The sequence below is a fragment of the Eutrigla gurnardus genome (assembly GCF_963514095.1).
Source record: "Eutrigla gurnardus genome assembly, chromosome: 14".
NCBI classification, from domain to species: domain Eukaryota; kingdom Metazoa; phylum Chordata; class Actinopteri; order Perciformes; family Triglidae; genus Eutrigla; species Eutrigla gurnardus.
The window spans coordinates 7,868,502-7,885,195 of NC_139937.1; the positions used below are offsets into that span (position 1 = coordinate 7,868,502).

A 16,694-nucleotide genomic window follows, 5' to 3' on the forward strand; every position below is an offset into this window, starting at 1 on the left:
TGTTACCAGTACTCCATTTCATTTCTCTAAACATGCCTTCATCCCTTTCATTTGTGCTTGTATATTATATCATTTATTTCCTCTTAAATGTGTAAATTCTTTCTTTAATTATCTTTGTGACTGAAGCTAAGTTGACACCCTTCATTCTGGGAAATGTGCCATACAAATACTTAATAATATAATAATCATGTCTTTGTCTGTAGCCCCAAACTGATGCAGACTGTCTAAAATCACAGTCATGTAACTATATATCAAGCAAACCAGCAGCAAAAGGTTAGTCAGTGGAGTTTGTCTGCGTACCTGGTAGTGCCCAGGATGTTGGGGACTGGGGTAAAAACCTTCACTGGAGCGAGGACTAGGATAGCCTGGTCGACTCGGCTACAGACATACAGAGAGACAGTCAAAGGTGAAGAGAGGGATAGAGGTTGAGGAATAGAAAGACAGGGGGAGACATAAAAATACAGTTACAATGCTTGTTCATCTTTTCCCCTAATTGAGCGTTAAAAGACAAGACACCGGGACATTCAGACAATCAACACACAAACCCCTCGGAGCTGTTTGTGTGGCTGGGTTAGCTGTCAATCAAAATGGGGAACACCCACTGGGCTGCAAGTCCAGCAAGCTGTTAGTTGAACTGGCACAAACTACAGTCCCTATAATAAAATCATAGAGAATAAACTATGTTATGTTGCTAGTCTACTGGTCACTGGGATCTCTGGTTAGATGTGATGCAGGTGTGCACACCAGTTATGGCTGCAAGTTCACCAAAGACTTCTATTTCAAGCACTGTTTCTTTTTTTCTCATTTGGAAAGAAGAGGATGTATTGTTGTTGAAAAGGTCGAAAAATAAAGTGTAAATATTTTCCGTTTGAGAAACAAGACTCTTTTATCTGAACTTCTGCTGACTGCTGCCGGCTAAATGAACAGAATTTAGTTGAGGAGAGAGAGTCTGTTACTTCTCTCTACTCTTGTCTATGCCTTCGCTGGGCGCTAGCAGCTAAAAACAGAAGTGCTTGGTGAACCCGCGGCCTTCATTCTTCTCTTGGTTTCTTGTGATTTGTTGAGATGAAGCTGTTGAAAGTTGATGAACGACGTCCCCTCTTAGAATGGAGACATTTGTCTTTAATGATTTAAACCTCGCTAACACAGAATTCATTTCTAGCACAGCAGTGTTGTAACCTCTACCTTCCACAGTCTCTCATAGTAGCTTTCTCTGGACCACACCTCCGACAGCAAGACAAGACACATAGGGAAGGAAACAGACAGCAAAGAATGACGGGGAGGATCGGAGAGGAGGAAAGAGAAAGGCAAAACAGCAGGAAGGGAGGGAGGAAGGACAAAGAGAAGTAGACAAGACAAAGAAACTGAGGACGAGACAAATCAGGAGCTCTAAAAACTCTCAGACCGGCAGACAGACAGGGAAAGCTACAGCATGTTGTGGACATGCTCACACATGGATGGACACAGGGTTCCTCAACAACAGCAAAATTATATCTCGGGAATTTGAACACATTCACAGCCCTGTGGGAGCCGATCCATGTGGAGGGAGGTTTCCCCGGGGAGGTTAAAAACGGAAAGATAAACACAGGAACAACAGACAGACAGACTCTGGAAGGTGATGTTAATGAGACAGGATAGTTGAACCAGTGGCAGAGAGACATTGGTTACTATCTGGAGACTGTTGAATGAATATTTACATTAAATGACACATGACCAAATAAATAAACAAGGCCAGTCGATCCAACTGCAGAGCTACAGTGCCAACTTGCCACTAATAGACAAAACAAGTGATAGCAGCAGCAGTTTACTCCAACCGATATATCAACGTGTACCATCTACTGGCAAGGAAAATAAGCTGACACGTTGAAACTAGTGCTGCCTGCAGGCCAAGAGAATCACGACCGTTTCTGCTTTTCTTATAGTTCTATTAGAGATCCCCCTTTTTGGAGAATCTGAAACCTCTTAAAGGAGTCATCACCTGGTTTTATACGTATCCAGCCCCCCTTGGATCGCTTTGGATCAATTCGTAAAACTTATTAGAAAAAAAAAAAAAAATTTTAATCAATCATTGAGCTTGTTCTGACCCTTTTTCGTACCGCGATTTTATCACGCGAGATTACGCGCGAGGTTTTGACTGGTCCGGATGTGCATTGTATAATATGTAATGAGGCGCGCGTTGATTCGCCGCAGGAAGGACAGAGCCGGGGGGGCTTGCCTGCATGCAGACTCCAAAACATAATGGCGGCGCTTCGGCGATTTCAGGTAGCGGACGGGGCGGGGTTGGGTGGTGAAAGAGGGGTGGGCTTATGCAAGTAGCCGCCACGGTGACGTCACCGAAGGCGCAGAATCAAAATCTCGTGCTTTAGGAATGCACACCCTTGTGTGCTATTCCTGTTCGGAAAAAGAGCAGAAGCGAAAAAACGGCGCCACTTTCAAACTCCAGCCTTTCAGGCAAGTTTCAACTGAGGTCAAACACAGATATGCATGTTTAACAAGAGAAATTGCGATTTCCAGGTGATGACTCCTTTAAGAAATAAATGTGCAAATTGTTTGCTAAAACTTTGTATCTGATAAAAAACTATGTGTATGACTGTGTTGGAAAATGTTATGAGATAACATATAATACTTTAATAAGAGCATGCAATGTCCCTTTTCTGTTTGTAAGAAGAATCATTTGAAACATGGAGATTGACAAAAAAAAGAACATCATGTCAATCTGTGTCACATTCGTTTTTTAAAATGATTATCTTTAGCTTGGAAGCAGATTGTGCAATTACAAAAATGCAACAATTGCAGGGCAGCACATTGTGGACACGCTGCAATTGGGATTCCTTTTAAAGTGAACATGTTTTGAGACACATACCAGTGTTGCTATCATGTAGACCTACGACATAACTCCAGGAAGAATTTTAGGTATGCTGAGCAGCACAATGTAATTAAGATTTTCTTTTTACTCCATGAATCACTCCGGGGGCACAATTCATAGACTCCCACATAGACTCATCTATCACCTTAAGGGTCACAGTGTAAGAAAAACATGCTTACAACAGGAATTTGTTCTGGCTGTTGTAAAGATTTAACTAGTGACCTGTCGACCAGCTGAGGGCCAAACAGAAGATTGACTGACAGCTTTTTCTGTTTTGTTTTGTTGTTTTTTTTATATGAAAGCGCGCGTTTTAAAGCATTGAAAGTCAGAATTCTGAGCAGAAGCCTCCATGTAGGAGGTAAGCTGATGTTAAAACTCAGCCGGAGGACAAAAAAACCCTACCAAAACAAGGTCATGGGTAGTAGCACCCAACAGCTAGGTCAAGGTGACCGAGGGCCAGCTCTGTGTAAACAGGCTTAGTAGAGTAGAGTAGAGACAGACCTGAGCTCTGTGTGTATTTATAGTTACTGTCTAAATCAAAGGCTTCACACATTCTTACAAACTCCTGCAGTATATTAATAAATAAATCAACACGACTGAATTCAGTACAGAATTCAGCCCCACAGCATTATAATGGAATTACACTGTATGTTACAGTTGAAGCTCTTTCCTCTTGAATATGACTGAGACCTGGGGAGCGGAAATGTTGTATTAAATAACAGCATTAGTTCTGGACTTTGGGTTCCACCTAATGTAAAAAAAATAATAATCATTTTAATTCCAGGGACATTTAAAAGATGACCACAGGATTTTTTATGTTAATTCTGTAAACGTTTCCTTACTTTGAATGTAAAGTATATAATATTAAATCCCACGACTGTTTGATGGGTCTGACTGCTATGAGCCGAGGGATTTAGGATTTATAACAGGCATCCTGACCAGACTAAAAATACAGTGCAATAACCTGAGGACACATCAACACAATACCTGCCTTCAAAACACAAATATCTGTCACTACATTCATTCACAACAGAGGACGATCAACAGCATGTCCAACATAAATGAATCATGCCAAGTATAAACATGCTCATTCAGTCACTGGTGTGGGAAGGCGTTGAATCAAAAAACAGTGCACTCAGTTATGAGTAATGACATCCAGACTGAAGTGAGTTTGTGAATCCATTCATCAAACAAATGTTGCAACATTTTTCAAGATGTGTAGCCGACACAGGGCTTACTTTACCTGGGTCGGCATGACGCGGACATACAGGAAGAAAAGGGACGTTTTAATTTTGACACATTAAAATACGTTATAGCGTTTTTGCTGGTGATGTTACTGTCTATTGTCATGTTATTCATGGGTGGCATATTTGTTCTTGGCACTGTGATTTCTCAAATCCTTTTATTTAAAAGAAAGAAAATCAGGTTTAAGTTTCAGTTCTTCTAATTCTTTAAGTCACTATTTCATATCCCAGTTTTCAATACAATTCAATACACTGTTATTCTCTGTGCTGACTGACCTTTCCTTGACCTCACCAAAGGGGCCACAATCCTGAATGTTGCAACGTTTATTTTGGACAAAGACGCACGTTAGTATTAGTTATTAAAATAAACAGCTTGAGTGCGGTTTAACAGTACACCACCTGCCTTCAAGGGTCTGGACATGTGTCTTTCAGAGCAGGGGAAGGGAGAAGGTGCATTGCTGGTTACAGAGAGGTTTGGCATTCGACCAGTTGGGTTGTGGGGAGTGGAGGAGAGAGTGCAAGCAGAGGGTACTGGGAGGGATCTCTCTGTGTGTGGAGTAGTGAGGGGGGCCGGGGAGACCAGCGAGGGCCTTCCACATGACTGCACAGCAGGGTGTTGGTGCTGGGGGTCAGAGGCAGGTTGTAATGGGGTACTGGGATTAGTTTGGCATCCAGGGTGAAAACTGCGCAACAGCAGGCCTCTAGGATTAGGATTTGACTTGGGCTGGATGTTTTGGAGAATGTGGGGACAAATATTTGACACACTGCCGGGAAGAGAGTTAAGGTTAGGACTAGACTGGTAAAGGAGCGGGGAAAACTGCCAAGGATGGGAGTGTGAATTGTTCAACTTTGACTGGGATGAACAGAGCAGGTGGCCGTTAGTAGGGGGATTTGTCTTGTGAGGGCAGCTGCCATTGGACAGGCTCTCTGAGCTGGTGTGAGGGGGAGAGTAGAAGTTTGCATGAGACTGTAGGGACAAGCTGGCTTTGGATTCAGATTTGAACTCAGTGCTGTGATGAGAGATAGAGCAATTGTAGAAAGTAGGACATAATTGAGGCTGAAGTTTGGGAGAAGAGGAATTGTGATGGGGAAATCGCAGAGATGATGAAAAGAGTGGAGGAGTGGCTAGGGGAGAAGAGGTGAAGGGAGACAAAGGATGAGGGTTTCCGAGGCAAAGGGAAAGCTGTGAGGCAAAGCGCTGGTTTTGATGGCAATGGTGGTGAGGCGAAGGAGCAGACAGACAATCCAGACTGAAGGTGGGCTGCAGGGAGGGACGGCGACTGGGCTGCAGACAGAAAGATACAGGTAGAGACGGACAAATGGAAATAAAAAGGGTATCATAGGAGATACAGATATGTAGCAGACAGGTGAGACAGACAGGGATGAGCCGAAGCACAGACAGAAATATGCACTGTAACCAAAGCCATACAGCGACTGCTGACGAGCTTAAATGTAGTGAAAAGACTTTTACTTCCCAGCAAAACATGAAAATTCCATTTGTTGTCAATTAAATGAATGCAGCATTCACTAATATCTGCAAATAAATTTAAATTACGGATAGGCCAACTGCATTGCTGATGGCGTAAAAGTAACAAATATCTTATGAACTACTGTTTCAAGACATATGGCTTTAGTTGTAACCAAAAGAAGCAGTTAACAGATGCTAACAGCAGGGGAGCGGGGGGAGGGGGGGGGCAGTAAGTGAGGGTAAAGCAGCCAACAGCTGGGGCAACAAGCTGTGAGGTAGGATGGTACTAGTGGGGGTGGGGAGTAATGTCATATTTGTAAAAACTAAATATTTAATATTTACAAACCTGAAAGGAACACTTTGTTATAAAAAAAATGTGGAAAGGGGCACAAACAAACCCAGAATCTAATCTACTAGACTGTGATATCAACCTGCCCATCACAGGGGGTCACACTGGGAAGAAATACCTGCAAACTGACAAAAAAAGCTGCTTTTCAGATGCAACAAATCATCAAAAACAGGTGCAAAAGTTGAAAAAAGTCACATTGTCTATGGTGCTGTATTTGCATATCGTTTCCTAAGTGGCCACTAAGAATCATGTTTTATGCAGCAAGGAAGAAACAAAATATATCACTAATTCCACATGAAAGCATATCAGAAATGCTAAATAATCAGTCCCTCTCACTGCAAACAGCAGAAACACAGATATTCCACCTCTTTATTACTACACCTGCTGCACAAATAGAGAGACAGACGGAGACACAAACACATATGGTGTAGTAGTGCCTTACTTTTGGTGGTGCTTCATCAGACCCTCCAGAGTCCCAAGAAACAGTGACCTGTCTCCTCATCTCCATCCTGCTCCTTTCCTTCTGCTGGAGCTTCTCCTCCTCCAATATAGTGCTGGGAACAAGGAAAAAGAAACACAAGACCATGTTAGACAAAAAAATGTCCTAATGTCCTGATATCTTTGTTTGTTTTTGCTGAAGTGTCGCCTCATTTAATCCAGCGCAGACAGGAAGGAAGAAAGAACGCTGATAAATAAGTAGACATTGTTGTCCCTGCCACCATCTCTAGTACAATGAACAAATTAACATATGGCATTAAACTTTTAAAACTGAACTTTCAGCTCAAGTGGTTTTCTGCTGCCTAGAAATATTAAAACAAACTGACAACCCCAAACACACACACACACACACACACACACACACACACACACACACACAAACAAACAAAAAAATACTAAAATCATAAGAAGAAGAAAAAAATCAATTTTTAAATGTTTTATTGCTCAGTCTTTTACTACCATTAAAACTCAGGTGATATTCAGTAAGACAACACAGTCATACAATAATAAAAACTATTCAAACCAGTGTCAAATGGATTTCTCCGTCCATGTTGCAATAGCGCTGGGAAGGTCACATTATAATGCAACATCTTCATTTTCAGTGTCAGCCAACGCTTCAACGTTTACCCATCACTGTATATTCATTGAACCTTTCTTTTCAACTCGTAGACACATTAAGGTGGTGACCTCATTTAAAATATGAGTAATATTGACACTAACTGATGCCATCTGTTTGACTCAAACTATTACACAAACTAAAGTAGCAAATTTATGAGTAATATTACTTAAGATTAAATTGAGTCACTTGGATGCTAAGCAACATTCCACGCCCTAAATCTGATTTTTTTTTTAGCTTGAATGTAGCAAAAGATACCGCATTGAATTTACTCACTAGAATGATCCCTACTGACCTGTTCCCTGGGAAAACTGCTGCTGAACCAAACCCAGATTCCCAGAGGAAGGAGCTGCCGCTGAAGAGTTGACGGTTCCACAAAACAGAAAACCCGACTGGTCGAACAATCGGACACACGCAGTCACACTCTCTCTGCTCTCCTTCTGTCGACAGGGGTACGTGCTATTTCTAGTAACATCATCACCCTCCTGTTCTGTTGTCTCCTGCCGGCTGTATGCGTGTTTGCCCTTGCACCTGTCTAAATCAGTCTCCTGTCAGGTCTTCTTTTCCATCACAACACACACACTCAAACACTTTTCAACACCGATATCAGTACCAAAATACTCAAATATCAACCTGTAAAAACCAATCCAGCAAACTGAATACTGGCTTAAACATCAACTGCTTTGAACAGATAAAAGATATTTTCTTAAATAACTACTTTGAGTTATTAAATCACATGAATTATTGATTAAAATATCAAGTATTTAATACATAATTTCGGTTTCGTTTGTATTTTTAAATCACAGTTGATTTTTAGTTGCATCTTCAAGTCAAGACATGGTATTTACTAGCAGGTATAAGTAATATTGCCAAGTCATGAGACGTTGATCCACATGAAACCAGTCATGAATAATTGTGCCAACCTCGCCTCACAGTTTAACAGTAAATGACATCACACATGAATATGTGTGGCGACAATAACATCAGCACCTGGCAACATCAACGCTGACCGTCTCCACCCCCACCTACACCACAGCACCTGGAATAACAAGGCCTGTTTAGATTATTTACTCAGGCTGGGCCCACTGCACAATCTTGGGACTTTTCAGCACTGCCCTGCTTCACTCTTCACATTCTTCTCACCTGAGAGCTGCAGTACAACCGCTATAGATGGGAACCAAGCAGCATTTAAACCGGACAACTTGAGGCTTTCTGTCACGCCAAAGCGTTCATATAGATCATAAACTATCTAGCTCTCATCAAATTCTGTAGATGGATCATCGCAACAATGATCACACAGAGGCTCAATCCTCTGATTTCACAATGGGGTACAACAGGCACAAAAAGGTTATGTCATTCCTGGAAACAAGCAGGATTCCCACTTTACATGCAAAGAAACTAATTTCTTCCGGAGGATCAGTGGAGGACTGTCAAACAATCTACCAGTGTTAAAGTTTAAGAAGCATACAAAAATGGCTGCTCATAAATAGCTTTGGATTGAACCCATACATACAGTAGCATCCACTGAATACAGCACACACATAAAGTTTTGTCAAAGGAAAATAAGGTAGTCATTCTATTATAGGCTGAATGACTCCACGACATTTAGAAAGCCTGATGAGACAGAAAGGCACGTAGAAGAGATGATACTTTACCTTAAGAAGAGGCCAATCTAATAGTAATAGAGTATATCCAGTTAAACCCTTTAAGGAGGATGCTGTAAACACTAATATGATGATAGGCCAGTGGCACTCAGCACTGATATACTACTAAAGATCAACAGGAATACCCGCAGAAGATCCCAGCAACGCGATAAGGATAAAATGCACAACTTGATGACTGGCAGGATGACTCAAATGTGCCTCGTTCCAGCTGAACAGAACCCCACAAGACTACAGACTACAGTCCTCCCCCAAACATAGAGTTAACAATCAGAATAGCATGATCTGAGGATAAGGAGTCTTGATCCGCTAGTTTTGACTATGGGAATACAGCACTGCAGTAGTTCTGCTTGCCTTTTCCCTCCTTCTTTGTCTATTCTCTCTCTCTCTCTCTCTCTCTCTGTGTTCTGGAAAGCAGTAGCTCTTGGCAGCTGCCCACTGTGTAAACACACACACACACACACACACACACACACACACACACACACACACACACACACACACACACACACACACACACACACACACACACACACACACACACACACACACACACACACGTTAGTCCACCGTCTAGGAAAACTGTAGTAGCTGAGAGCTGCATATTTGGCAGGAGAGACCTATAATTGATATTATGATATAAAAGCTGGCCAGACTGAATGTAAACCAAATTGTATAACCTTATATGGCATAACTTTCCCCTATTAATAGCCAGTGACCACAGTGAACATGGTCAATATTGACTTGGTTTCCAAGACATTGGATGAGGGTTCCTCACTATTTCTGCATGCCAACATATCACATATCAGTTAATTTAAATAAATGTTAAATGATTAAATGTCTTAATTTTGTCTGATTTGCACTGCATTACAGTTCACATGTACTTTCCCACGTTGAGTTTTTAGCCCGTTAAAACATTCAACCAAAAACACATTACATTTGTTTAACTAACGAGCGGATCTCCATGATGAGGGGGGCAAGCGCTCTTATTTTGGAGCCACAATAAGAAAGTGTGATCAGGAGGACACAATGATAGGATGGAAGAGGAGAGGATGAAGATGATCACAAAAAGTGGAGTTTGAAAAGGACTCAAAGAGAGCGTACGAGGAGTAGAATTGGGGGGAATAGTGGAAAGCTGACATTGAGAACATTGGAAGTGTAATCGTGGTGGAATTTAAGGTGTGAGTCATGCTGATTTTAAGCAAACCCATAAAACCACAGGTGTTAAATATGCGCTCTTATTTTCCTGTTTCTGTGTGTGAGAGAGAAAGAGAACAGGGAAGCAGAGAGAGTGTGCATGTCGCTGTGCTCCTTGTGTTGCTCTACTTGTGTTCACATAAGCACCTAAAACTATGTTAAAACTTCTAATATGTATATTATATACAGTTGATAATATGGATAAAGGGGGAAACATCTTGCGTGCATTAACCTGTGTAAAAATGAGAAAGCCCAAATTCTAACAGATGTGGGAAGTGTAAACTAAGATAAACCTCATGTATTCATCGTCTAAAACCAAACCTTCTGAGGGCCTTGAGACTCATATTACATACAATGAATGGGAAATGCATGTGAAATATGTGTTATAAATAATATTCATCGGCTGTTTTTACTGTAAAGTTTCAGTTTGCACTTTTTTTAAGCAGTCCTTTAAAAAATAAAAAAGTGATTAAACCTCATCTGAACCAGCCATAGAATTGGATCTGAAGAGTTTTCTTCCGCACTTGACATCGGCTGAAGCGTCATTTCCAACACGCTGCGGGTCTGTTCATGTCTGAATGATTATGAAATGTTGAGTCATTGTGACTGGAAACCAAGCTCGACTCCTACTGTACCCCGACATACCTCTAAGGCATGAAAAAGACATGGAAATAGTACCTACTGTCATTCAATTCTGCCTTTGAAAATGCTTTAACAACCTTTTAAAAATCACCTCACACACTTTAGTTTCCCTGGCTGTCGGGAGAAAGGTCTTCGATTTAAGCAAATAATGTATCGCTGTCCTGACAGGAGTCCCAATTCTGTTACACAAAGCAGAGCAAACCGTCTTATCAAGCACAATTGGTTGGTTTGCCTGTTTTAGTGGATGAAGATCTGAGAGCTAGGGATGATCTCTCTAGCATCCTATGATTAGCATTCATTTTAATCACATACTGTAACCCTACAATGCATGGCATAAATCAACAAACATGTCAGATTTATGGAGTTATTTTCCTCTCCCCTTGGCACATGATGACTGACAGTGCGCCCCAATGTTGTTGGTATTTAAATGAAAGGTTTTTGCTTAAGTTGTCCATCTTGTGAGTGCAATTCTCGGTACATCTTTTTCATGACATGCCAGACCCATCCGGTTTAAAGGGGAATATCACAGTGATGATATACTTACGCAGCAAGTCTTTGAATTGCGTACTGTGCTGTCTAGCTCTGCCTTATCTGATAACAACATGTCCAGGATATTGTGATAGATATCATCATTCTCTTTGCAAATCTGTCTCCAGGCAAAGCTAGTAACAAGGCACTGATATATCATTTAACAGGGAGTCAAGGCGTGACTGAGATTTCTCATCTAATCTGTCTCTGCCATCATTATATCTCTGTTACCATGCCAACCATGATGTCATCAGCCCAAACAGGAGGTAAAGTGCAGTCTGTGTGAAGTATTTTGGTCTGGCTCTGTACCGAAAGATGAACAATCAATCTGATAATAAAGTACTGACTTTCAGGTTGCACTCTCTAAATACTTCAAGGTTGTACTTATTATGACACAGCTTCAAATAACGTATGGGCAAAATATAATACTTCATATGCAATAACTGCAGTCAAAATCTGTATGTTTGGGATATTTATAAAATGTATTCAAAATAAGGGATAAACTTGTTTATCCATAGACGTCCATTTGGCTTGGAGTGACAGTTATATATCAATGACATGTATCCTAATGGTAAACGATGATCCTTCATAATAGATGTCTAATTTTTAGCCTAGCTCTCTGTCTGCTCCATTCATCCTGATGGATTAAAATGACTTATAAAGACAGTGACACCTGCTGTTAGGAAGGTGTAAGGAAACTTCTTGTGTAAAATATAATTTACTGTGGCACATTTCTTTATCAAAACTATGACTGGGAAATTAGCGTAGAAAAACATGCACATTAATCAAATCTCACAAATTCAACTTAAAAATCCCGAAGGTGGATTTTTGAAAATATTTTGATTTATTCCGATGCTGTCTCGGTAAAAACTACAACACTAGATATGGGATCTTTGGGGTTGATGCCGATTACTATATAATGGAGTAAAAGAAGTCTAATATTCAGTGTGTCTCTTACCATTGCCTCAAAAAAAAAAAAAAGTTAATATAACCTTATTAATGTGCATTTGTTTCATTCCAGCTCATTGTGGGCAGTCTTTACTGTTGCACTAGTTTCTCTCCTAGGCCGAAGCTTTGCACTCACCGTGTGTTTTAGAGCAAAGAGAGGTTGCATTTCCATCGTGTTCTCGGTAATTCTAGGTTATAAGGCTGGTATATGTAGCAGTGCACTCTGCTGGACAAACTTGTAATGACACTCTAGCAACACTTTCCATATTCGTTTTTATAACTGCCACCATATGATAGAGATATCTGGCAAATATCATCTGATTTAATCAGCCAACCAATGAATCGGTCAGTAAAAACATTATTTTTTTTAATTTCTATACGTAAATTCAATCTGAGGAATGAAAAAATGTGGCACTGAAACTTTTTCCCACAAGTCACATTATTCCTCAAGCTGCTTTCACTCAATGCATCACAACCAAGGCTTACTATGAGGGACGAAAAAAGCCCACTGCACTTAAAACATTTATATTATTCTTCTCTACCTGAGGTAAAGCATGTACAAATAACAAGAAATCAGTAGAGTGCAGATCTCCACGCAGCGATCACATGATTCTCCTGGTGGTGATTATGATAATCAAACATTCTCACATCACACTCAAGCTAAGAGCATTGGGGGTTTGTCTCCTTGAGCAAGACACTGACTTCCAAATAGCTCAAACTTCCAGAGACACACAAAAACACTCAAACAACATTTAGTACCTCAGTTGTGTTTTGAGTTCAGTGAAGCGTGGCCTCTTGCTGGGATCATACGACCAACACTTTGTCATCAAGCTGTAGAGAGTTGGAGGGCACTGAGGGGGCATCGCAAGTCGCTCGCCATTCTCTATCCTGCCGATGACGTCGTTGTTCTTCACACCCTGGAAAGGCTTGATGCCGAACATTAGGATCTCCCACATACAGACGCCTATGGAAACAGAAAAAGTCGGTCACTATGAGACTAAGAGAGAGCTATTGGCTCTTAAATGCTGCAAAAGGCAGAGAATAAAACAGAGGCGGACTTATAATTCAAAACAACAGGACAAAACTGATAAAGAAATGAAGAAAGGGAGGAAACAACAGACTTAAACTTACCGAACATCCAGACGTCACTGGCTGTGGTAAATCGTCTGAAGTTGATGGATTCTGGAGCCATCCATTTAATAGGCAGTTTGCCTTTAGATGCTGAGAAGAGAAATCAAGAGAGCTGCGTTACACTTTAATGATCAGTTCATGTCAGTACAATGGATAATAATACATGGTGATTTCCTCCATGTGTTACAGACCAAAGACAGTTAAAGGAGACGGTGAAGTGTGCATTAATGGGAACACTGTGCTTGAATAGAGGAATTATATTTACCTTTGTAATAAGAGCTATCTTCCATGTATCGAGACAAACCAAAGTCCCCAAGTTTTACACAGTCGACTGTGGACACCAACACATTCCGTGCTGCGATGTCCCTGAGGTGGACAAATCCAAAATGAGAAGAAATCCGACACACTTTGACATTTCCTCAGGTTTATCTACCTGACAAGAAATATGAACTCATAATTTACATCTCTCATGTAGCTTCTGGATCAAAAGCATGATAAGATCACTACTTTCACACACAATTTGTCCACCTTTTTTAAGCAGGACAAACATTTTTCATTGTAATTATTACAGTAGGTGTCAACGCTAAGCTGTGGTTTACAGAAAATATGTATTGGTCGTCAAAAAATTATATTATTTCATCATTGAGTAATTGATCGGGAATTTCATATGTAATTTTATTTTGCTCTGGACAGAACTACTGGTATTACTCTTCGTAGTGGAACATTAACTTTTATAATCTTAAAATATTCTGGTACATTGGGGTTTGGGAGACCCTTATACATACCTGTGTACGAAGCGCTTGCTCTCCAGATATGCAAGTGCTGTGCTGAGCTGGTACGAGTACAAGATGAGAGTGGCCAAGTCTAGACTGTACTTCCTCACCTGGAGAAATGACCGTAACTATGGAGGAAGGAGAGAACAAATAACACAGACAGAAGGGATGTGAGAGAGTGGCGGACCGCAACAATTTGACGATAAAAAAAAAAGAAGATAAAAATGATGAAAGAAATCAGGAGAAGTAGAGAAATAGAAGCAGAAATGGAGATGGAGGAGTGGAAATAGGAACAACAGTTAATCAAAAAATAAATAAAAAGCTGGATTTTTGTTCCTACGCATTCAAATATTGTTGTTTCATGCTACAAGAAGACAGTGTTCACTAAAGTTTGCAGTCAACACAGCTCAGAAAAATACAGTTAAAATAATGAACTAGTATTGACATACTATAGACAACCAAAATAATTTAATAATTTAATTGGTTTAATACGTTTTTTAACACATGCACAGTGCCATGTAAACTGGAAGATATACTGTACACCCGTATACAACTTCTTATCAGTACCCTACCTCTCCGAGTGTGCAAAGCTCCATGATGATCCAGACTGGATTATCTGTGATGACTCCCATCAGCTTCACAATGTGGGGGTGGTCAAACTGACGCATGGTCACTGCAGGGGAAGAAGGAGGAGGGGTGGTGGGTCAGTTCAAGGGTGGTGGGTCACAAAGTTTTTCTTTACAAAACAGGGCTATATGCTCTTGAGAGTGAATAATTGGTGGCAGGTCACATTTTGGAAACACACTACAATTAGAAGACACTTACATGCTTCTTGGAGAAACTTTTCCCTGACGCTGTCCGAAGTTGAGTTTTTACACGTCTTCACTGCCACAGAAAGGGCAGGGTTCTCCTTCAAAAAGAGATCCAACAAAAACATGATCAGCATTACAACAGATGCATCTTATGTTCAGCTAACTTTAAAAAGGCCTTTAGAAGAAACTGAGAATATTAAATATTTGTACATCTTCTATTAAAATGTAATTATGAGTTGTTATTGAGTGGCTGTTACATACAGTTTATGTGCAATAACTGCAGTGTGTAAGTACAGTTTATTCTTTTGAATCTAGCTTCAAAGAGAGAGAGAGAGAGAGAGAGAGAGAGAGAGAGAGAGAGAGAGAGAGACTACTTTACATACCGGGCTGATGTAGACTCCTTGGTGGACGTCCCCAAACTGACCCTCACCTATGCAGCGTCCTAACTCGATACGATCTCGCTGAATCTCATAGTCCCGTGCTATATTCAAAATAAACATCGACATGAACACACACACACACACACACACACACAGATACAGACACACAAAACAGAAAAGACCTTCACATCAGTACCCACAATTCATAGCCAGGCATTGCATTACCAAACTTGTCAGCGTAATCTGGAGTGTGCAGATTAATGTACAGCTGATTCTGTTGATTATCAACTTTGAGAATATTCTTCCAGTAAATTATGCAAATGTGACACAGTTACCATTTAAAGAAGACACAGCTCTGGAAATAGACCCGACCAGGCGGTGTAGACTTATACATTTCATGTGTGCAACATAATGTGGTGCCTTCTTGACTATTCAAATTTAATAATCCTGGCTTTCCAGATGAATAAAGTTAATCCACCGTCCTACTCTGACAAGCTTGGTTTTATAGCATATAACAGCATAGCTCAGTGTCAACAACATGCAACAACTGCACCACCAAACTACAGCCAGACATGCCATGTAACACAGATGAACAGTCAATTAAACACTCCATGTACGTATGAATTTGAATGAACATGAATTTCTACATCATCTCAAATGCAATATGGATAAAGTCAGGTGGATTGTATAATGTTGAGACATAATTGGCGGTACATTTGCTTGATCCAAGATACATTTGTATCTTTGTTATTACAGTTAGTGAATTTTCTTCTGTACTTTTTTTTTCGGTTTTAAGAAAATAATGTTCAAAAGGTGTGTGAACAGTTGGCTGTTGTGTGGCTGGTGGTTTGATCACACTGTTGACCTGACTTTGTCCATGTAATCAGCATATGGATATAGTACACATGAGCATACAGGATTTAGATTTCTCAGATTTCACTTTTATGCTGTTTATAGTTGTGAAATGTCCAGTGTGGGACCTTTAGAGACAACTACGCTGGGCAATAAAAGGTCTGCAGTGGGAAAAAGACTAAATGAGGTTGCAACTTATAGTAACAACAACGTACAGTTCACCATAATTAATGCTTGTGCGCCGTTCATCTAAATGTCACCCATGTAAACTGATCTTAGAAAACTCGATCACTATGTTTAAACAATGGAGTGGGATTACCCTGTTTGTAAGCGGTTTGGTTTAAACTGTATCTATTTAAAACCTTCCCTTTTACTGCTCTTCCTCCTTCAGGCCAAAGTTGTAAAAAGGAACTTGCTCCCAAGTAAAACACTTGCCTGGTTAAACACTATATCAAATACTTTTGATCTGTTGCCATGTCGTTTTTACCCTGAACAGTAAATGGTTTTAAACAACTTGTATCATTCTGCAAGAACTGTTTAGTTTGTTTAAAAAAAAAGCTCAAACAACTGGAATATTAAAAATACACAAGATCCTCGTCCAACAACCTGGTTCTATGCTGACGTTACCTTTATATTAGCCGAAAACAGCACGTCAAACATCAACAGTGGGTGCTCAAATCAACAGGGTAAATGTACTGGAATAAACTCAGTTTTAATTTAAAGTTGCAG

The 16,694-nt window shown here is 40.4% G+C and overlaps 1 protein-coding gene across 8 annotated transcripts in view; it reads right to left on the bottom strand.

Moving 5' to 3' along the window:
- LOC311024572 (focal adhesion kinase 1-like) overlaps nucleotides 1-16,694 on the bottom strand; it is a 60,096-nt gene that overhangs the window by 11,093 nt on the left and 32,309 nt on the right. For all 8 annotated transcript variants that reach the window (XM_084027033.1, XM_084027031.1, XM_084027028.1 and 5 more), the window contains 9 exons: nucleotides 15,117-15,214; nucleotides 14,747-14,831; nucleotides 14,494-14,594; nucleotides 13,934-14,049; nucleotides 13,414-13,514; nucleotides 13,149-13,238; nucleotides 12,777-12,981; nucleotides 6,370-6,481; nucleotides 301-378 (listed from right to left, as the gene is read on the bottom strand). In XM_084027033.1, coding sequence (XP_083883159.1) covers nucleotides 301-378; nucleotides 6,370-6,481; nucleotides 12,777-12,981; nucleotides 13,149-13,238; nucleotides 13,414-13,514; nucleotides 13,934-14,049; nucleotides 14,494-14,594; nucleotides 14,747-14,831; nucleotides 15,117-15,214 — 986 coding nt within the window. The remainder of the gene's footprint in view (nucleotides 1-300; nucleotides 379-6,369; nucleotides 6,482-12,776; nucleotides 12,982-13,148; nucleotides 13,239-13,413; nucleotides 13,515-13,933; nucleotides 14,050-14,493; nucleotides 14,595-14,746; nucleotides 14,832-15,116; nucleotides 15,215-16,694) is intronic.